Source organism: Mobula birostris, chromosome 10, assembly GCF_030028105.1.
Source record: "Mobula birostris isolate sMobBir1 chromosome 10, sMobBir1.hap1, whole genome shotgun sequence".
Lineage (NCBI taxonomy): Eukaryota > Metazoa > Chordata > Chondrichthyes > Myliobatiformes > Myliobatidae > Mobula > Mobula birostris.
In genome coordinates, this window is record NC_092379.1 from 103,175,940 (window position 1) to 103,199,578 (window position 23,639).

A 23,639-nucleotide genomic window follows, 5' to 3' on the forward strand; every position below is an offset into this window, starting at 1 on the left:
TTCAAAAGATTCAAGCAGTACTTATTGAATAAATCATATAATTAATGTCAAACAGCATGAATAGCAAGTTGTCATTGTGCTCCTGGAATATCAGCTAGTGCTCTGATGCACAAATACAAGGTCGAATCTCTCAGTGGCAGCGAGGAATGCAAATTCAAGTAATGAAGTAAAAGCTAGATTTTCTTTTAAAAAGGGCACAACACTAACTATGAAACTGCTTGACTGTCATCAAAGTTCAACTGGTTAACAAATTCGTTCAGGGAATGAAATCTGCCATCCTTGTGTGGAGTAGAGTATAATATGCAACACCAGATCCACCAATGTGGTTTACACAAGTTTATTGTCATTTGTACATATATACAACCATATAAAACCACATTCCTCTGCACCACGGTGTGCCCACATAATATATATCATACACAACACATAAACCAAAATAATATATTAAAATATGTTAATAAAGCATAATTCAAATTGCATGTATTAAAGCGCAGCACAGGTAAACAGCAAAGTTTGTTGTCTTAGTGATGAGACCTTGATAGTGGCAGGGCATTCATCAGATAGGGAGATCGTTTATTAATCCCAAAGGAAATTACAGTGTCACAGGAGCATTTCAAGTGCACAGATATAGAAAATATTATAAGAAAACTAAGAAAGAATAAAAATACAAGTTACCACAAAGGAGGGATTCATCACTTCCCCATAGGTTGACTGATTATAAAGCCTAATGGCCGAGGGTAAGAATGACCTCATAGTGCTCTTTGGAGCAGCACAGTTGTCTTAGTCTATTACTACAAGTGCTCTGTTCAGCTAAGGTGGCATCGGAGGGCGAGAAACCTTGCTAGGATTTTCCATAGGGTCCTTTGTTCTGTCACTGGGTCCAGTTTGACTCCTATAACAGAGCCAGTCTTTCTAATCAGTTTATTGAGCCTGTTGGTATCACCCACGTTGATGCCATTGCCCCATCACACCAGCACATCGAAGATTGTACTGGCAACAACAGACTGGTAGAACATGGGAAGGAGAGGCCTACATACTCCAAAGGACCTCAGTCTCCTCGGGAAGTAGAGGTGACTCTGGCCCTTCTTATACACAACCTCTGTTTCGTGCTCTACTCAAGTCTGACATCCAGGTATACCCCCATTATTTCACAGCCTGAGGGAAGAAACTTACCTGGCCTGGCAGCCCTAGCCCTGATGCTTCTTTACCTTTTTTCCTGATGGTAGTTGGTCTAAGATTGTAGAATAGGTGGTAGGGATACTCAACAATGCTCTGGGCCCTTTGTCTGATCACTCCTGGTAAATGTCACAATTAGAGGGAGGAGAACTCACTGGTTTTTACTGTCCTCTGTAGGGTCTTGTGGTCTGTTGCTCTGCAGCCTCTGTACCACACAATGATGCAGCCAGGCAGGACACTCTCGATGGTGCTCCTGTAGAAAGTTGTTAGAAGGGGTATGGAGAGCCTTGCACGCCTCAACTTCCTTAAAAAGTGTAGACACTGCTGTGCCTTCTTGACTAGTGAGCTGGTGTTCTAGTTCCAGGTCAGATCATCTGTTCTGTGCACAACAAGGAAGGTTGGACCCTAAGCCTTATTGGAACTGTGCACATCAAGGAACGTTGGACCCTTCCCTCTCTCCAGCATGATGGAGCTGCCTACTCAGACTGACTGAGGTCTTTCTGTCAAGAAGTCCAAGATTCAGTTATACAGAGGGGTGTTGAGTCCCAACAAGCACAGCTTACCCACCAGCCTCTGAGGGATGATCATGTTAAATGTCGAGCTGGAGTCAATGAACAACATCCTGGTACATGAGGGCTCGTTTTCTAGGTGGGACAGGACACAGTGGAGGGCCGAGGCAATGGCATCATCAGTGCACCGGTTCTAGTGGTCGGTGAACTGGAAAAGGAACAATGTAGCTGGAAGGTAGGACTTTATAGAATCCACTACCCGCCTCTCAAAGCGCTTCATGACTGTTGAAGTCAGTGTCATTGGATAGAAATCATTTAGGCCCTCTTGGGCACCGGAATGATGTTGGCTGCCTTAAAACCTGCAAGGACAGTCGACTGTTTCAGAGAAATACTGAAGATGTTCATTAAGACCGACGCCGGCCCCCTAGGCCTGAGTCGACGTAGTAGTAGTAGTCACTAAGACCTTTGGCTAGCTGGGCTGCATAGTTCCTTGCATCTAACCAGCTACGTTGTGCGCCTTGCAGCTTTGCATGGGTACACCTTACCTTGGCTGCGGCCAGAAAAGGTGCCTGTTCCTCAGGAAGAGCAGGGGCTATCCTCGATGTCACATCACTTAATTGGTCAAATCGTGCATGAAAAGCACTCAGCCTATCAAGAAGGGAGGCATCGCTGTCACTGACACATAGGGTGGACTTGAAATTCACTATGGTTTGTATATCTTGCCACATGCACTGCATGTCCCTGGAGTCACAAAGGCATCTGTGGATTCATCTGCGCACTCGTGCTTTGCCTTCCTGATGGCACAGGAGAGTGAGGCCCTTGCTGACCTTAGTGTTACCCTGTCCCCTGATCTGAAGGCAGTGTCCTGATCCTTAAGCAGTGCACAAACGTCTGCAGTTGGCCAAGGTTTCTTGTTTACCTTGGCAGTGTCGTGTTTAATCATGGCAACTTCCTCAATGCATTTTCTTATGTAGCCAGTCACTGATCCTGAATATTCATCAATGTTGACATGATGATCATCAGTAGCTGCCTCCCTGAATATGCTCCAGCCTGTTATTTCAAAGCAGTCCTGCAGCACAGAGATGTCACCTTCTGGCCTGGTCCTGGTCTCACTGTGAACTGGTTTGACTCGTTAAACCAGTCGTCTATGCAGAGATTGCAAAATGGATTATGTGGTATGAATATCTGAGGTGAAGGTGGGGTTAGCTTTGTAGGGTCCACAAGTGTTGGTATAAAACAGATTTAATACATCCTCTCCTCTGGTTGCAAAGTTGACGTGCTGGTAGAAATTTGGCAGGATTGTTTTTAAGTTGGCATGACTGAAGTCACGAGGAACAATGAAGACACCATCGGGTTGAGCAGCTTCAAGTTTGCAGATTGTACTGCACAGCTCCTGTAGCACTTCTCCAGCACCAACACAGGGGGATGTAAACAGCAATAATCACAATAGCAGGGAACTTCCTTGGTAAGTAGAAGGGCCTGCTCTTCACCATTATAAACTTTACCTGTGGCAAACAGTGTGCCATTATACACCAGTCCTTATTGATGTAGAGATAAAGACCTCCCATACTGATCTTACTGGAGGTCATAGCATTTCTGAAAGGAGATTAGGTCTTCTAGCTGGATCGTTGAGTCTGAAATCATGTCTTGAAGCCATGTTGCTGTCAGGACAACTGTGCAACAGTGACTCATCTCCCACTGGTTCAGATGCAGATGCACGAAATCCAGTTTATCTTCCAGCGAATGGACGTAAGCTACTAGAATCGACAGGAGTGTGGGCCTGGAGTGATCCACTTTATGTCTCGCTTTAATACCAGCGTGCTGACTGCACTTACGTGTTCATGCCCACTGCTTCTGAGTGGTTGTAGCAGACCGCAGCAAGAGCCCACTCCCCATGTTAGTCTGCAACTCCGCAACACTTTCGTTATTCTGCTCGCTAATGAGCTAGATTCGCAGATTTTGGTATTCTTAATGTTTTATCTGCCTACATAGTTAGGAAGTGACGCTAAGTGCTGGTATTGTGAAAATAAAAGCATTTCTTCAAGGACTTATCAAAAGAAAAAACTTCTTCATTCTACAACAACAGGATTTTTAGACACAACAACACGAAATGAGCTAAAAATGCTGAAGGAACTCAGTGCAATATCTGTGGGGAAAAGGAACTGTCAGTGTTTAAGGATGAGACTCTGCATCAGAAATTCCTGTCATGATAACCTGGAAATGTATGCAGTGAAAGTCTCTGCTGGTGGAGGTCATAGTACTTTTAGTTGGGTAACCTTCTCCCTTTCTTTTCTCATCAATTTGAACAAATCTTCTTGTTTGCTGCATTGTGTCTTCTCTTAAACAACATTGCAAGCAAACTTTACATTCAAGCTAGTTTAAAATCAGTGCAAATGCAGATGGCCTTGAAGTTATTGATTTCCTACACCAGTTGTGCTGACTTCATTGATTTATGTGAAAAGACATTAAAGAACATAGAGGCTTCAGCGAGGGAGGAGTGGACAGTTCTGCTTCATTTTTCTTATTGCATAGTTAGAGCAGTAGAGATGCCAGGCAGGGTAGTGGAATGCTCCTCTTGCATGGCGTGGGAAGGTAGTATTCCTGATGACTACACTTGCAAGAAGAGAATCCAGCTGCAGCTTCTTTCAGATATGTTAAGGAACTGGAGCTGGATGAACTCTGGATCATTCAGGAGGCTGAGCTGTTGATCAACAGGTTACAACCAAGCAGCAGGATATAGGTAACTGGATAAATGTCGGGACGGGGAAAGGGGATAGGTAGTTAGTGCAGAGTATCCCTGTGGTCATTCCCCTCAACAAAAGGTATTGCTTTGTATATTGTTTGGGGGTGGGGGAATGGCCTGCAGAGGAAAGTCACAGCTGTCAAGTCTCTGGCACTAAGTTTGGCTCAGAAGAGAAGGGGGAGGAGAGGTGAATTGTAGTGATAGGGGATTCATTGGTTTGGGGAGCAGACAGAAGGTTCTGTGAACAAGAACAAGAATCGTAGATGGTCTGTTGCATTTCGGATGTCAGTTCACAGAGTTCTTAAGTGGGAGGGTGGACAGGGTGGGTTATAGTCTTCATCGGTACTAATGACATTTGTAGGAAGGGTGACGAGGTCCTGCAAAGAAAGTTCAGGAAGTTAGGTGCTAAGTTAAAGGACAGGATTATGACCCCGGGATTGCTATCTGTGCTACACGCTAGTGATGCTAGAAATAGGAAGATCATACAGTATAACACATGGCTAAGAAGATGGTGTAGGAGGGAAGGCTTCTATTTACAGATTATTGGACTCTCTTCCAGGGAAGGTGGGACCTGTACAGAAGGGGTTGGGGTCAGGTTTAAACTCCAGTTACAGGGGGATGGGAACAAGAGCGCCAGAACAGATAGTGGAGTGGTTGTTGGGAACGATGTTGTTAAGCATACATACAAAGGTAGACATCAATGCAAGGAGTAATGTAGGAAAGGTGGATGAGGTTAGGACTCAATCCTTTATTAGTACATATAGGTCCCAACTAGAGAAAGTACAATACTAGATTTCCTATTAGGAAATGAGACAGGGCAGGTGGCAAAAGATTGTGTAGGGGAACACTTTGCATCTAGTGATCATAATGCCATTAGTTTCAAGATAATTACCGATGGTCCTCTGTCTGAGATTCTAAATTGGAGAAAGACCAATTCTGATGGGATCAGAAACAATCTAGTAAAGACAAAAGATCTGGCAAAGGTGTACTTGTGAGTGGGAGGCTTTCAAAAGTGAAATTTTGAGAGTAAAGTTTGTAAGTTCCTGTCAAATGAATGGCATGGATAACAGGCTTAGGGAACCTTGGTTTTCAAGAGATACTGAGGCCCTGGTTAAGAAAACGGAGGAGATAGGCAAGGAGCAGCAAATGAGGCATTTGAGTATAAGAAATACAAGAGAATACTCAAGAAGGAAATCAGGAGGGCTAAAACACGTGAGGTTGCTCTAGCAGACAAGATGAAGGAGAATCCCAAGGGCTTCTACAGATTATATTAAGAGCAAAAGGATGGCAAAGGCCAAAATTGGTCCTCTGAAAGATCAGACTGGTCAATGAAGCATGGACCCAAAAGAAATAGAGATATCTTAAATGGATTGTTTGCAACTATTTTACTCAGGAGACAGGCACAGAGTCTATAGAAGTAAAGCAAAGCAGTAGTGACATCATGGTCCGTATACAAATTATAGAGGAGGAGGTGTTTGCTCTTGAGGAAAATTGGGGTGGATAAATCCACAGGGCCCGACAAGGAGTTCTCCTGGACCTTGTGGGAAGCTAGTGCAGAAGATCCGGGGGCCCCAGCAGATGTATTTAAAATGCCCCCAGCCACAGATGAGGTGCTGAAGGATTGGAGGACAGCTAATGTTGTTCTATTGTTTCAGAACGGCTCTTAAAAATCAGCCAGAAAATTATAGGTTGATGAGCCTGACATCAGTAGTAAGTTATTGGAAGGCATTCTAAGGGACTGGATATATAAGTATTTGGAAAGACACGGACTGATTAGTCTAACCAATCTTATAGTCTTTTGAGGAAGCTACCAGGGAAGTTGATGAAGGCAAGGCAGTGGATGCTGGACTTTAACAAGGCCTTTGACAAGGTTCTGTATGGGACGTTGGTCAAGAAGTTTCATTCGCTTGGGACTCAAGTTGAGGTAGTAAACTGGATTAGACACTGGCTTTGCGGGGAGAAGCCAGAGAGTGATCCTAGATGGTTGCCTCTATGACGGAAGGCCTGTGACTAGTGGTGTGCCACAGGGATCGGTGCTGGCTCCACTGTTATTTGTTATCTATATCAATAATCCAGATGATAATGTGGCTAACTGGATCAACAGATGACATCAAGATTTGGGGTGTAGCGGACATCAAGGAAGACTATCAAAGCTTGCAGCTGGACCCTGGGCAGCTAGTGAAAAAGGCTAAACAAAAAAAAGGCAGATGGAATTTAATGCAGACAAGTGTGAGGTGTTGCACTTTGGGAGGGTAAATCAGGGCAGGGCTTACAGTGAGCGGTAGGGCACTGCAGAGTACAGTGGAACAGAGGGATCTGGGAACACAGATCCATAATTCCTTGAAACTGGTGTCACAGATAGATAGGATTGTAAAGAAAGCTTTCGGCACATTGATCTTTATAAAACAAAGAGCTGAGTACAACAGTTGGGATGTTATGCTGAAGTTATATAAGACACTGATGAGGCCTAACTTGTAGTATTGTGTGCAGTTTTGGTTATCTACCTACAGGACAGATGCCAATAAGATTGAAAGAGTGCAGTGAAAATACACAAGGATGTTACCAGGACTTGAGGACCTGAGTTATAGGGAAAGGTTGAATAGGTTATGAATTTATTCCCTAGAGTGTAGAAAAATGAGGGGAGATTTGGTACATGTACAAAACATTATGAGAGGTATGTGCAAACAGTTTTTTCCCACCGAGGTTGGGTGAGACAACAACTAGACACCATAGCTTAAGGGTGAAAGGTGAAATGTGAAATGTTCAAGGGAAACATGGGAGGGCAGGGAGGGAACCTCTTCACCCTGTGGATGACAGGAGTTGGAGTGAGCTGTCAGTGGAACTAATAGATGCGGGCTTGAGTTTAACATTTAAGTGAAATTTGGATAAGTACGTCGATGTGAGGAGTATTGAAGGTTATGGTCTGGCTGTGGGTCAATGGAATTAGGCAGACTAATATTTCAGTATGGACTAGGTCGGCTGAAGGGCCTGTTTTTGTGCTGTAGTGTTCTATGACTCTGTAACAGTCATTATCACCTGACGAAGTGATTCCTTTCAAAAGTTGTACTACTTGTCTATTTTTGCAGCCATTCACTTGCAAGGTAAAAAGTTGATTTTCAATGCATTTTACTCACTGATAAATAAAGATGATGAAATTGATGCCAGCATTAAACAGATGGTAACTATGACACTTCTGTAAGGACATGCATAACAACAAGGTAAGTGAATACTAATTTGCTTTGTAACGGGGAAGCTTTTCAAAGTTAGAGATGGTATTATCCATATGGATGTTTAGTAAGGACTTAACAGAGGGTCAGCAACTTTAAATTCATCGGTAATATCATTTCAGAGGATCTGTCCTGGGTCTAGCATGCAGCTGCCATTATGAAGAAAGCACAGCAGCACCTCTACTTTCTTAGAAGTTTGCAAATATTCAGCATGCCATGTAAAAGTCTGATAATCTCCCTTGATGTGCAGTGGAGAGTGTATTGATTGGTTACACCATGGCCTGGTATGGAAACACCAATGTGCTTGAACGGAAATGCCTACAAAAAATAGTGAATACAGCCCAGTACATCATATGCAAAGCTCTCCCCACCGCTGAGCGCACCTACACAGAGCACTGTCACAGGAAAGCTGCATCTATTATCAATGATCCCCACCATGTTCTCTTCTCACTTCTGTCATCAAGGTGGTACAGGAGCCTCAGGACCCACACCACCAGGTGCAGGAACAGTTATTACCCCTCAACCATCAGGCTCTTGAACCAGAGGGGATAACTTCACTCGCCCCATCACTGAACTGTTCCCACAACCTCACTCTCAAGGACTCATCTCATGTTTGACATTTATTGCTTATTTATTTATTTATTATTTCTTTTTGTATTTGCAGCTTGCTGTCTTTTACACATTTAGAAAATATTGGATTGGCCACTGGTCAGGTATTGAATAAAATAATCCATCTCTGATGGATAATTCATTTCTTTGTAGTGTGGAAAAGATATAGTCGGGACTGACAGGAATGTTCTAATAGGGACAGAATGGATTAACTGCACTCAACAGCATCTTCTATACAGGATCTATTCTATTCTGATTCTAGGTTAGAATCAGAGAGTAAGGCAGTCAAGAACAGGCCATTTGGCTCACCTGAGCAATGCCAACCGAGTTGTCTATTTGAACTAGTTCATTTTCCCATATTTGGCCCATATCACTCAAGGCTTCAGTGAGAAAAGGCTAAGTTAAGGTTTCTGTTTCTTTCTTTATTAGTACCTAGCTAGAGCAGAGAGAGTGAATCCCAGGACAGTGGTGTTCTCCTCTTGCAGGGCATGGAAAATTTGGTAGACTTTCAGTGTTGCTGATCAGTACATTTGTGAGAAATGCATCTGGGTGTTGCTCCTTACAGATTGTGTGAGGGAACTGGAGCTGGGTGACCAGCAGATCATTCTGGAGGCAGTCATATTTAAGTTGCAGGAGGCAGGTAGCTTGGTGACTGTCTGAAGAGGAAAATGAAATAGGACGACAGTGCAGAGTACCCCTGAGGTCATTCCCCTCAATAATAGGGTATATCACTTTGGATAACATTGGGGTGACCAACCAGGGAGAAGCCACGGGGACCAGGCCTCTCCAACTGAGTCTGGCTGTGAGGCTCAGAAGGGAAGGTGGAAGGTGAAGGGGATTCAACAGTTAGGAGAAGTGAATGAGATATCCAGATGATACGTTGCCTCCCAGATGCCAAAGTCAGGGACATCGCAGATTTAGTCACAGAATTCTTAAGGGGAGGGTAAGCAGCCAGATGGTGTGGTACATATTTGTACCAATGACATAGGTAGGAAAAGGGATGAGGTCCTGAAGAACGAATACAAGCAGACAGGTTGTTGTTGTTGTTGTTGTTGTTGTTAAGAGCCACTGAGTCATCGCCGACTCTTGACGACCCTATGGATAGTTGCCCTAAATGAACTTTGATCCTTGCAAAGGCAGCTCAATGTAGATAATGTTATGTTCATAGCTGTCCTTATTGTGTCCATGTATCTGATCAGTGACCTTCCTTCTTCCACCTTGCCAAGCATGGTATCTTTTCCTGGGGAGCTGTTGCTTCTCATGATGTGCCCAAAGTACGATAGGTGGAGTCTTGCCATTTGAGCATCCAGACTCGATTTGATCTTGATGAAGAATGATTTATTTGTTCTGTGAGAAGTCCACAAGTTGTATAATATTTTTCACCAGCACCACAGTTCAAAGGCATTGATATGCTTCCAATCCTTCTTTCTCACCGCCAAGCTTTCTCATCCACATAATGTCGTTGAGAACACCATTGCCTGCACAAGTCAAATTTTGTATATAGAGATAGATTCCTGTTCCCAAGGATCTTCCCTAAATCCTTTAGGGCTACTCTGCCAGGGGCCATTCTTCATTGGATTTCTTGACCGCTTTGATGTTAATTATTGATCAAAGTAAAGTGAAACTGTCAACCACTTCAATTCCTCTTCATCGAGACTGAAATCAGTAGTACTGCCAGTCATCATAATCTTAGTCTTTTTCAGTTAAGGTGCAGACCCATTTTGAGGCTATGTTCTGATGTTGGTTTGCAGTTGTTTCAGGTCTTCTTCATTTTCAGCCAGCTTTGTCTTGTCATCAGCATAATGAAGGCTATTGATGATTCTGCCACCAATTCTCCCCCCTTGATTCTTCTTATATACTCCTGCCTCTCTGAAGATTTGTCTGGCATACAAATTAAACAGGCAGGGAGAAAGAATACAGCCTTGTCATACCCCCTTACAGATCCTGAACCATTTTGTTTCTCCCTAATGCATTTGAACTGCAGTTTCTTGATTGATATAAAGATTGCGCATAAGGACGATCAAATGTTCCAGTACTGCCATATGTCTTAATGTGACCCACAGTTTATCATGGTCGACACAGTTGAAGGCCTTGCTGTAGTCGATAAAGCACATATAGATGTCCCTCTGGTATTCTTTTGTCTTTGAAAATCCATCCCACATCTGCAATGATGTCTCTTGTTTCCCTTCCTTTCCTGAAACCAGCTTGCACTTCAGGATGTTCCCGCTCTAAATAAGGTTGAAGCCTTTTCAGAATGATCTTTAGTAAAATCTTGCTGGCACGAGGAATGAGAGTGATTGTATGATAATTTCCACACTCTGCCAGATCACCTTTCTTCAATATTGGCAAAAATATTGATTTTGAGAACATCATTAGGAGTAACAATTGCTCACCAACCTAGTTGTCTTTGAGGAGGTGGTGAGAACCGGTCTTCTAGAGCCACTGTAGACTTATCAACACTCTTATTCAATTATCACAAAACTTATCAGATTTAAAACTGCACTCCATCATGCTGGTTCTTAAGTAGAGCTATTCAACTCATCCCATTCCTTATGATGCAGAGTATTAAAAATACAAACGTCCAAAAATGATTTACTTACTCTCCAGGCGTGTTACTGCCTCATAGGATAGAACAGTATCATCCTGACCCTCTGAAATAAGGAAAAAAGGAAAGCATTATGAACAGCTGACATCATTTTCACCAATTCATCACCCGCTGCTCTTCCTTCATCAATTTCTTACTCACAAGAAACTTAAGCTTTCCACCTATTCAACTAAAGTATTTGGAATAGGAAAGGATTGCTCATAGAGTTGTCCCTGAGAATTCATCATTTGAATGAAGATTAAAGCTCTGTGGGTGGAGTCTTTGTTAAATGTGTAATATATGGCAAATCACGAAATAAATTAAAACAGTAAACAACAGCATCTTGAATTTCAGGCATTTCAGGTTAGAAATACTGATCCAACCAGATAATTTGCAGTTGTCAGCTATCCATTTGAAAGCCCCCTCTCTCTTCAACCCCAATTACTCTAAATAAAACTTTTTTTTACAGCAACAGACAACCTGCTGGAGGAACTCAATGGGTCGAGCAGCACCTTAGTGGTGGTGGGAGAGGGGGAAATTGTCGGTTACAGGTCGAAACCCTATATATTCAAGATGGTGCCAAGCTGCGATGTCCATTGAGGTCATGGCTCAGGCTTAGTTGATTTCTTAGGTACGTAGGGATGATTTTGAGGACGGTGGGGGGAGTTATGGGTCAGGTTAGTGTTTAGGGACAGGGCTGAGAGAAAGAATCAAAGATAAGGGGCAATAAATGAAGAGTTGCATAAGGCTGTGTGTGTCCTGAATTTCTGGACTGGCTACATCACCTAAGACTTTGGATATAAATGAACTCCAATAAGGGGTTGAACAACAGATGAAGAATACTTACTGGAGCTGCTTTCACTGTCACTGGTGTTGGATGTCATACACTCTGTAAAATTAAAAGGAATGTGCTAGAGCTGCAAGTTATAAAGGAGTAAACAACAGATGGACCAATTGTCTTTGTAATAGAATTGTGATTACAATGTACCATGGTAGCTTCCTGCACAATGCTCACACTGAATATTTTCATGTGGGCTTAAAGAACATGCTGATCAAAGATTAACACCTGATTCTCAATGTTGTAGGACTCTGTTGGCCCTTGGCAGCTCTCTCTATCCTGGTGTCAGTAATGGACCCCAAATGTAAAAACAAAAAGGATCCTGGCTATTCCTAGCCATAGAGAGAGGACAAGGAACAGGCACACTTCATTGCCAAAGGCTGATGGCTTAGTACAGAAGATTTTTTTAAAAAACCAGAGTGGTGGGTGAATGGAACGCCTTGCCAGGGTGGTGGTAGTGACAGATATATCAGGGACATTTAAGAAACTTTTAGATAGGCACACGGATGATAAAAAAAAAATGGAGGGCTCTGTATGAGGGAGTGGTTAGATTGATCTTACAGTAGGTTAAAAGGTCGACACACCATCATGAGCAGAAGCACCTGTACTGTGCTGTAGTGTTCTATGTTCTAAAATCTAGCTTCATCCGTAATTCCATCCGGAGTCAGATGAAGTTAATTTCGCTCCTGTGTATCTTTCTCGGTGAGTTGTTGGTGTCCAACAATGACTATTCCCTGGTTAACTCCACTTTCAACCCAAAGGGAACCGGATGACTCATCCAGCACATGCAAGTACCCACAGCAAGTAATCTGCCAACAAGAATATCCATGAAACCAAAACAGTAACTTGTTCAATTTTCAGCTTTCGTTGTATAAATTGTAGACAACTATACATCACAAGAACTTATATTTTTAATGAAATCAGTATACTGTATATTTTGCAAATAAATCCCAAGTACACTGTAATGTGTTTTGTGATCTAGATAGCATTATATATACAGTGCAATTGTTCCATGGAGTATTTATGGTGTAACTGAACAGCAAAAAAAAATTTCAACTAACTCAAATCATAAGAAGGTATCTACATATTGGAGATGATATGATGAAGGAAAACCTGACCTGGCATTGGAAGAGTTAATAAAATTACTTGAGGTGACAGTGGAAGTGAGAAAATGAAGTGTTGAATTAGCACAGATTTTCAAACTTAGATGTTTGTGATGTTTACATTCACAAATGCTAGTCTCTCACTTACTCAGGTTCTTCATCCCGTAATAGTCATCACTCAATCCAGGGAACTCCTGGATCCAATCACCGGATAGCAAAAAATTAGAAATAGTACAGAAACAGAGATACAGAAACAGAGGAAAGCAGTCAATTAACAGCTGGACCTGCAGTGAAAGAGCAGAATAGAGACAGCTATCGGGACCACTGCAGCTAGTGATATGAATGTCAGTAGTCTTAACTGGTATACAATTGCAAGGATGTCAATTTGAAATTGTGTTCATGTCGAAACAGATTACACAGATTGTCCATATGCTGGCAACGTTTGGAAACTGTTTGATAAAATAAAGCATTAATTTAATTCGCAGAAAATGTTGCTTATCTGTTCCTTGTAACATTTTGCAAAACTATACTCAAGTGTGGAACTGCTGGGGCCCCGATCAGAACACTGGAACCATAGTACAGGCATGTAACATTAATGGTTAAAGCACGCTGTTCCCTCTAATCAGAATTCATGTAAACCTACACAGTTACTTACGGTCATGGTCACCTGTGTGCTCCTGCACAATATTCTCTTTGCTCTTGTAGAAGGCAAGCTTTCGAGACAAGAGGAAGCTCTTTTTACGCTTGGTTCTGGATGACTGTGAAGGAGAAGAGGATGGAGGACACAGGAGGACAAATGGATGTATCATTCATGCAAAACATGTTGTAAATATGGATAAGCAGTGACGTGGTAAGCCACCCGCCAGAAACAAGTGTATTTGACTTCTGTACCATCCCATTTCCTACAGATAGCCACCCAGTTTCAAATTTTACACAGCCAGGCAGGTAAGATCAATGTTCCCCATCACCAACTAATGCTTTAGTACTGAAAGATTGATTAAAACCCAAAACATATGTTCAACCTTTCATTTCCAGCATCTCATTTAGGCACAGACTACACTGAAACTAGTTGTGCCCACATAATGCTTGTGATATTTGCATAACGAATAATGTATTTCTGATGTTGTATGCCTACAACTGGAATCTATGGTCAATTTGAAGAGTTCACAATGTAAACAAATAGCCCTTCAAATAGTAGAACAGCCCAGCACACATTGACTATTATTTTCCAACCATAGTCAGATAATTAGCAATGCCCAGGCTCTAATAACTACATACCCCCAAATCACTTAAATGCTTCAGGCCATGCGCTGTCTCAAATAATCTTCTAAATTAAACCTTTGCAAGAGCAAATGAAATTTCAATACCAGGAAGATTTTGATAGCTGAATATAATTACTACATTTTAAAATATAGTAAAAAGGACAAAAAACATTTTAACAACCAATACTTTGGTATTAATGATCTCCTTCACTCTGTGGAGAGATTTCAACCAATTCAGTGCCAATTCAATCTAGGAACCTACACAGGAACCCTTTATCTGCCTCAACCATACCCACTCCAACTACTGGTTTACAGAAGTCAACATTCGCACGTGGTATCCACAGAAGAAGTATGTTTTTTTTCTCAACTTAAAGTCACTGCATCACCAGGTTTACAAGATTTAAAAAGGGAAATGTTTGAAATGACAACATTATAGAAAAAAAGTAACAGATGAAACCATTCCAGACCAACCATAGGTTTAAGCAATTGAGTAGCATTGCGTTAGGTATGTTGTACTGAGCAGATCTGAACAAAAGACAAGCACGGCTGATTGCAAACTTTGCCTTACTAGCTAGCCTGAATCCCTTAACTGTCACCAGGTCACAAAAGAACCTGCAACTAGAGGAGCTCAACTGTCTTTTTCATACACTTGGCAGGAGCATCAGAGGCTGGAACTCGGGGAGCAGGAAACATCATGAAATTTAATGTAGATCTCAAGTAGCCACGAAACATGAGCAGCCAGAAGAACATCAATGATTTTGATTTCAGTATCTTCAGCCACCTGTATTAATGATCATCCATAAAATTTCGATTATAATTTAACGAGCTAATGTACTATTACTTGAAAAGATCCTCCCCCAGGACAATATTTATACGAGCTAAGAGATGCAAGTAGCTTTACCACCCTTACTCCAAACACAGGAATAAATCCTTCTATGTTTTATCAGAATCCAATTATACTATAACAACAATGTTCCCATTATGTTCCCATTATACTATAACAACAATCCACTGAGAGAACCTGTACCCCCCAGATGCAACAAGTTTGTACATATGCCTGCACCTGTCCAATGGGAATATCTCACATTTGGTACCAAATATAAAACCCCATAAAATGACAACATGCCCCTCCTTGTCTATGATAAAACAAAGAACAAGACAATTTGATTAGGTTTTCTCATAAAACCATTGTACAGTAATAAAAATCAATATCATGTTTTGATTTACAGTAATGTTGGAAAATATTGAGGTTAGGTAATATCTACGGGCCGATAAACAAAAGGCATTTTGTCTGCAAGCAATTCTCCAAAAAAATCATGCTGATTAATTGCAATATTTTCTGCTTTTATTCAGATTTCCTTAAAAAATATTTTCTTTCAAATTTACTGTGTTGGTCTGGAATGAAACATAAACTTTAAAATTATATTGCAATAAAAATCCTCAAAATTCAGGTGCATCAGAAGACAATATTGGAAATCATGACTACTACATGACATGCAGGCATGAGCAGATACAAGATGGATGGGAATGTGTTGCCAGCAAGAATCTATTAACATGAAATTCTGCTGTTTTTCTGTTAGCTATAAATATTTGAAGAGCTCAGAGCCACCAAATACCATTATCAACAACTTGCATTTGCATTCTATCCTTGAAATGAGGAAAACATCTCAAGGTTCTTTACAGTGACAAAATCAGACAATGGATGCAGTAACAAATGAAAAGACGTGGATGTGGGAGGGGGCAGTTTGAGATCACAGTGAGCAAAAGGAATAGGAGATGGGGAAGCAGAGGCATTCATAGGCACTGGAAGCCAGTTAGCATATCCTACAGCCAACAATGACGAAGCAACAATAGGGGGTTTGCAAAGGAGATGGAGGAAGGAATGGGGGGGAAGGGAGTCCTCTTGGAAGTTTTATTGGGGAAGGGTGGGAAATTCTAGGGCTGGAGATGGTTAGTCATAAAATGAGGATGCAAATTTTAACTTTTGGGCACCCTAGGACCAAGAGTTGGGTGGAGTCAACCTCCTGTTTCTAAACAAAACCTTTTTTTTCCCCAAAAAAGGCAAAAGTCACATTAGCCAGGGATTGCAAAACCGCATATTCATGTACTGAGCTAGAATAATCATTGTGTTGCTTTTTGCAGCTCAATCTATGCTAAAGAACTGTAATCACTATTTACATTGGTTTCAGAATGAGGAAAATATAATTGATTTTGGAAACTATGTACCAAATAGCCATATAGCATATTTTTGGAAGCTTCAATCTTGTACCTGAACTTCATTTAAAAGATGACAGTAGATTTTAGATACAGCAATGATAATGGCTGAAAAATCATGACCATATATAGTTCTGAAAGATACCTCAAAGTTAAGAGGAATGTAGTCATAACAAAACGGTCATACACATGCAGGCTTAAATACACGCGAACATCTTAAAACATCAGCATGGCTGACACAAACTTTCAGCTTTTGCAGTGCTTGAAGAGATGAAGAAAAACAAAAGCCAGCACAGAGATAAAAAGAAAATTCACAGGAAATGATAGAGGAATGGAACTCTCAACCAAGTGTGACAGCTGTTAAATGTAGTTAAACCGTTGCATAAGGGTATTCATAACTCCAGAGGCAGCACTATCAAAACTACACAACATTACAAGACACAGGAACAGAGCAGTGGCAAAGAGCACAATTAGGAAATTTGCATATAAAAATTTCATTATACAGTACATACCATTGTCTGTCACTTTTTCCAAACCCATGCCAAGAAGGCATACACTTTACAATTTTATTGCTGCATTTTAACAACATGTATGCCTAGCAGCATGATGCATTCTCACATAGACAGGAGTTGGTTAACTGAAGTAGGTGTGACACCTGCATATGTGATTGAGTTTCTACCTCTCTTCAAAGATGTCCCTATCTCTACAGGGTAGATCCCAATTGGAAGAAATTCACAGCATTCTATGAAAAACTTCCTTTCAGCTACTTTAAATTTCAGCTCATCCGATGCGGTAATTTCAGAACAACTGTTTTCACTAATGACTGATTCCACTTTATCTCTGCATTCTCAATCTCTGGGCAAGGACAGATTTTCAAGCTTTTCTTACTCTCCCTCTTATGCATACCCTTAACAATAACCATGAAAAACATTCAGCATTGTACCTGGATTCTAAGCCTTCCAGTCTCATGAACTCTTTTCATGTTCAAAACCCATTTAGTTTCAAAATCTAGCACGAAAATGATTGTAAACTCGTAAACATTCTGCGGATGCTGGAAATCTAAAGCAACACACAGAAAATGCTGGAGGAACTCATTAGGTCAGGCAGCATCTATGGAAATGAACAGGCAAAGATCTTCCTCCTTCAGGACTGGAAAGGAAGGGGGAAGATGCCACAATAAAAAGGTGCAGGGAGGGGAAAGAGGATAAGCTTGAAAGTGGCAGGTGAGGCCAGGTGGGTAAAAAAGGTAAAGGACAGGAAAGGAAGGGATCTGATAGGACAGGAGAGTGCACCGTAGGAGAAAAGAAAGGAGGAGGGAGGAGGGGCACCAGTAAGAGGTGAGAGGCAGGTGAGAAGAGGCAAGGGGCCTGAGTGGGGAATAGAAGAGGGGAGGGGAGGGTATTTTTTTTACCGGAAGAAGTCGATATTCATGCCATCAGGTTGGAGGCTACCCAGATGAAATACGAAGTGTTTTGCTCCTCCACCCTGAAGAGGCCATGGATCAACATGTCAGAATGGAAATTGGACTTAAAATGTTTGGCCACTGGAAAGTTTCACTTTAGGTAGATGGTGCAGAGCTGCTTGTCAAAGCAGCCCCCCAATTATGACAGATTTCACCAATGCAGAGAAGGCCGCTTTGGGAGCACCAACACAGTAAACAACCCCAGTAAATTCACAGGTGAATCACCTGGAAGGAATGTTTGGGCCCTGAATAGAGGTAAGGGAGGAGGTGACTGGGCAGGTGTGGGCATAAGTACCAGGAGGGAGATTAGTGGAGAAGGATGAATAGAGAAGGGAATCACAGGAGGAGTGATCCTACCGAAAGCAGAGATGGGGGAAGAGGTACAATGTGTTTGGTGGTAGGATCCCTTTGGAGATGGTGGAAATTGAAGAGAATGGCGTGTAGAGAATGGCGGGGCCTCATGGGGTGGCAGGTGAGGACAAGAGGAACTCTATCACTGTTAAGGCGGCGGGAAGATGGGGTGAGCATGGATGTTCAAGAAATGAGGAAGATGTGAGTGAGGGCAGCATCTATGGTAGAGGAAGGGAAACCCCGTTCTTTGAAGAAGGGTTATTTCTGATGTCCTGGAAAGACAAAACCTCATCCTGGGAACAGACGCAGTCGAGACAAAGGAACTGAGAAAGGGAATAGCATTTAAATTATTTTGACCACTATAACAATCACTTCTCTTATTTTTTCCTTCGAAGGTTGCTTAATTGCCATTTGCTTTTGATTTTAAAATGTCTATGCTCCACTATGCCAAAGGCATTTTGTTTGTGCAAGTTGTTTGATTCATCATATCCAACAGACATTATTAAATCTTTAGCCTTTTATCTATGGAATGCAAGTTTATAAGCACTAACGTGAGAAGAATCTTTACCCACAAATGATATCATTTACTGTAAAGTATTGTAATTAAAAATCACAGCAGTCAAAATGCTACTCAATGTTAGTCTAAGTGGAGTATTAGAGATAAGCTTGATTGGCCAGATAAGGTTTAAATAGTTTGTTACCAGAGGTCCTCTCCATTCAATTGCTCTTACCTTGTGATTAATTATCTTAAGTTCCACTTGCTATAATTGTTTGTTCATAAATCTCTTTATTCTGGGAGAATTGTTTTCAATCTTGATTTTGGCTCAGATGAAATTGTTGGAAAAAGAGCCAGCACTGAGAATTACCAACTGGAAGAATGATCTTTAATGAGTGCCTATGAGAATTAATTAATGAATAAATAGAAGTGTACATGTGAATGAGTACATCCGAGAAGGGTGCAAGGCCGGGCTCTACAATGAAGGATTGTGAGAACGTGGATAAATGTGAGCAGCCGCTGGCATAGTCATGTTTCACTGATGTCAGGTAATGATTTATTTTCTCTCGGGTCTCAACAGGTCAATAACTAGATACCAAAACAGAACACGTTCTGCTTCCAATTTCAAATCGTTTAATTGCATTTCTGAAGTTAGGGGTTTCACTTGTGGTGGTAAAGCAAAAGACAGAAGGACTGAATCCAAGTGGGAGCAAGGGACTGTGTGTCAAATCCAAGCAGGAGCATGGGACAACTCAGAGGGGTCACAGACTGCAAAAAGGGTAGCAAGGCATTTTATCATGAAGCAGCAATGCATTCATTACAGCTTCCATCAGATGAGGCTAGATAATCCATGTTTACTGCCACATAAGGCTAGATGCAGTCACCCAGAGAGGTGGCTTCAACTGGTCCCATCTGCAAGATCATGCTAACACTTGCTCATTCCATCCATAAATCACAAGCAGATGAACAAGTTATGAAAATTCAGATAAACTTTTCAGACCTTGTGGAACATTATCAACCGATCTTTCAATTCCATTTAGAACTATTTTACTAACTAGGAGATTAATGCAACATTAATAGATCTGGGAGATGGTGGCATTCAATCTAGCAAGAATGGATCTCAAACTTCTTACATTTCCTCATATGCTGGTTATCTGTGTTTGTGTTCTTTTATTCAACTTACCCCTTTCATTTCAATTACTCCAGGACGGGCATGGAATTTTACCGTTTTTAATCTTGCCCTCTCTTTTTTCTCAACTCTAAGAAATAAAAACACAAAATATCAGACATCTGTAAGTGGAACCTGATGAGACATAACTACTTAAGCCAGGAACACTTCCTAGCTGCCTCAAGGGGCACAGAGAGAAACCTGCAATGTAAAATTTCAGCTCTTGGAATTCAACAGGATTGAATCATTTAGCGTTCTTACCAGTATGCCGCAAGGACGTTCATTTTCTTTTTTAAAAAAGGCACATGCTAAAAATACGAAATAAAACCTAAAAGTGCTAGAAACAGTCATGATGTTAAGCAGCATCTGTGGAAAGACAGAATTGACAATGGGGCTGTCACCTGAAACGTTAATCTATTTCCATATCCACAGACACAGCCTCACCACCCAAGTGCAGGACCAATTCACTTGATTCAGAAATGCATGACAAAAAGGCACATATATTTGTTTACATTGCACTTTAATCCTGCAAACTTTTCTACTGTTTGTGAAGAAGATTGCTATGAGATGCAAGAAATTACTAGGGCCATAACAGATTTTACAGCTGAGGTGCCAGATGAATGGAGGACAGCATATGTGATACCTTTATACAAGAACGAAACAAAGATGGGCTGTAGCTGGTTGGGAACTTAGCACATAGAACAGCACAATGCAGGAACATGCCCTTCAGCCCACAATGTTGTGCCAAATCAATTAAAGTAGTCATCAAATGGCCAACTAACGTCTTCTACCTATGCAATGTCCACATCCTTCCATTTTCCTCACATTCATGTGCCTATCTAAATTATTCTTTAAAGTCCCTAATATACCACTCAGATACAGGTGTCCCCCGCTTTTCGAATGTTCGCTTTACGAAACCTCACTGTTACGAAAGACCTACATTAGTTACCTGTTTTCGCTAACAGAAGGTGTTTTCACTGTTACGAATATAGACAGCGCGCGCCTGAACAGCCAAGCTCCTCCCCCGGAACTGCATTCTAGCCGCCATTGCTTAAGCACGCAATTTACCTCCATTTATTTTGTGCTTCTGTTAGCAAAATGAGTACTAAGGTATCGGAAAAGCCTAAAAGAGCTCGTAAGGGTGTTACACTTAGTGTAAAACTGGACATAATTAAGTGTTTCGATTGTGAACGAAGGACATTGTCTGCACGTTGAACTGCCTGCGTCCACGATTCGCACTATTTATACGCAGAGAGAAAGAATTTTGAAAGCTGCCGATGTTACTGTTGGTTCTGCTCGTAGCAAAGTGGTCTCTCTTAGTCGGCATCCAATAATGGATAAAATGGAAAGTCTATTGCTTGAGTGGATTGATGAGTGTACGAAGCATGGTGTTCCGTTAAGTTTTCTTATACTTAAGGAGAAATCAGTCAGTCTTTTTAATAAGCTGAAACAGAAAGCACTGGATGATGGTGATGGAAGTGTTGCGAAAGTGGAATTTAAAGGTAGTCATGGGTGGTCTGATCGGTTTCTGAGGTGAGGGCAGCTTCATAGTTTAAGCAGTGGTCCCCAACCTCCGGGCCGCAGACCGATACATTGCCGCGAAGGACGCAGCGGTGCAGCAGTAGCTGGAACGCACCCAGCTCATCTTTAAGAGAAATAAACAAGCTGATTAATTAGGTGCCGCCCGGCACATAAATGTCGGCCCAGATCAGAGGCGATTGCTGATTGTGTCATATGCCTATTCGTATAAGCAAGTATTTAACTGTGATGAAGCTGCAATTTATTGGAGACTTCTCGATTCCGGTAAGTGAAATTGACACTGTACATACATTATTTCTACTTTATATAGGCTGTGTATTTTTATCTGTTATTTGGTATGATTTGGCAGCTTCATAGCTTAAAGGGTACTGGAGAGAGCGTTTCTGCCGAGTATGCTTGTGCCGTGTTTTTGCCGAGAGCGCTTCCGCAAGATTTTCGCTGCGCTAGACAGCGCTGCAGAAAAGTATTTCTACTTTATATACGTTGTGTATTTATCATATCATTCCTGCTTTTACTATATGTTACTGTTATTTTAGGTTTTATGTGTTATTTGGCATGATTTTGTAGGTTATTGTTTGGGTCTAGGAACGCTCAAAAATTTTTCCCATATAAATAAATGGTAATTGCTTATTCACTTTACAACATTCCGGCTTACGAACCGTTTCATAGGAATGCTCTACCTTTGGATAGCGGGGGAAACCTGAACTCCATTCCAGGCACCCACTAATCTCCATGTAACAAACTTGCTCCTCACATCGTTTTTTTGAAAATATCCTCCTCACCTTAAGTGCAAGCCCCCTGGCACTGGACATTTCAATCCTGGGGAAAAGATACAGTCCATCTATCTATGCCTCTCAATTTTATAAACCTCTATCAGATCTCCCCTCACCCTCTGCCACTCCAGAATAAAGCTGCAACACATCTTCCTGATTTCTCAACTCCATGCCTTGATAAATAAAGGCAAGCATGCCATATGTCTTCTTAACTACCCACTCAACCAATGTGGCCACTTTGAGGGAGCTATGAACTTGGACCCCAAGATCCCTCTGCTAATTAGAGGAATCATCACTCTCTTTACATTTGACCTTCAAAGGTACAACCTTTCACATTTGGCTGGGTTAAACACATCTGCTGTTTCTCCACGCATGTCTGCAACTGATCTATATCCTGCTGTATTCTTTACCAGTCTTCTAAGCTATCCATAACATGACCAATCTTCATATCATTTTCAAACATACTAACCCTCCCATCCACATTCTCATCCAGTTAATTTATATGCATTTCAAACAGCAGTGGTCCCAGTACAGATCCCTGTGAAACACCCCTAATAACAGACCTCCAGCTAGAATAAGTCCCTTTGACCACTACCCGGTCTTCTATAGGCAAGCCAGTTATAAATCCAAACAGCCAATTCAAATTATTGAAACTTACTGGGGGAAAAGAAATCCCAAAAAACAGGATTAAGTACACTAGGACAGGCAGAAATTAGTTAACAACAGTCAGCATTGCTTTATAAGGGGCAGATTCTATTAGACCCACTGACCGAACTTTTCAAAGGGGTAACTGATGAGGGCAATGATGGACCTCTGCAAGGCCTTTGGCAAGGTCTGAAATGGGTCTGCACTTTCTCTATAACGGGAACAATTCACTCCACATTCGGATATTGCTTTTCCCTTGTAACCTCAATGCACTATTGTAATAAAATGATCTGTATTCATGGCATGCAAAACAAAACTTTTTGAATGTACCATATGGCAATAATAAACCAATTTACCAAAAGCTTAAAAACCATCAGATCCAGGGCAAGATGGCAAACTGGATCCAGGATTTGCTTGATAATAGGAGTTTTTTTTTTTATTAGTAGACCACTAGTCAAAGGCTTCCATTGGAAATGGTGATGAGACCCTCCTGTTTGTTGTATACATTAATCATCATGGTGTGAATTTAGGAGTTATGATTAGTATGTTTGCTAATGAAATGAAAATAAATGTTTTTTGTAAATACTGAGGGTTGTGGTCTTGGATACAACATTGGCAGCTGGAATTTAATTCTAATAAATTTAACACTGGTTAAGCTTTTACTGCTAATGCTGTAGGATATTTCATATAATCATTTTCTGTAGAAGCAGTGTGTTCTGCCGGTGGTGTTTGAGTTATTGAGTTATTGTTAAAGATAAGGGGTTGCGATGTTCAGCTTAGGAATGGTCAGCCAATCAGGATGGTGGAATTGAGAGAAGGTTCCAGAGAAAGCTGGGGGGAGGGGGGGAGGAGAGGTTTTGTGACTGACACTAAAGGGGTCAAGGTCTTTTCTCTCAGTGGGAGATGGAGAGAACTGGCGATAGGATTCGATCCAGCAAGA

The 23,639-nt window shown here is 41.4% G+C and overlaps 1 protein-coding gene across 4 annotated transcripts in view; it reads right to left on the reverse strand.

The window, feature by feature from the left end:
• dlg3 (discs, large homolog 3 (Drosophila)) overlaps nucleotides 1-23,639 on the reverse strand; it is a 404,968-nt gene that overhangs the window by 18,881 nt on the left and 362,448 nt on the right. For all 4 annotated transcript variants that reach the window (XM_072270742.1, XM_072270744.1, XM_072270743.1 and 1 more), the window contains 4 exons: nucleotides 19,758-19,833; nucleotides 13,445-13,547; nucleotides 11,696-11,737; nucleotides 10,865-10,915 (listed from right to left, as the gene is read on the reverse strand). In XM_072270742.1, the coding sequence (XP_072126843.1) occupies nucleotides 10,865-10,915; nucleotides 11,696-11,737; nucleotides 13,445-13,547; nucleotides 19,758-19,833 (272 nt within the window). The remainder of the gene's footprint in view (nucleotides 1-10,864; nucleotides 10,916-11,695; nucleotides 11,738-13,444; nucleotides 13,548-19,757; nucleotides 19,834-23,639) is intronic.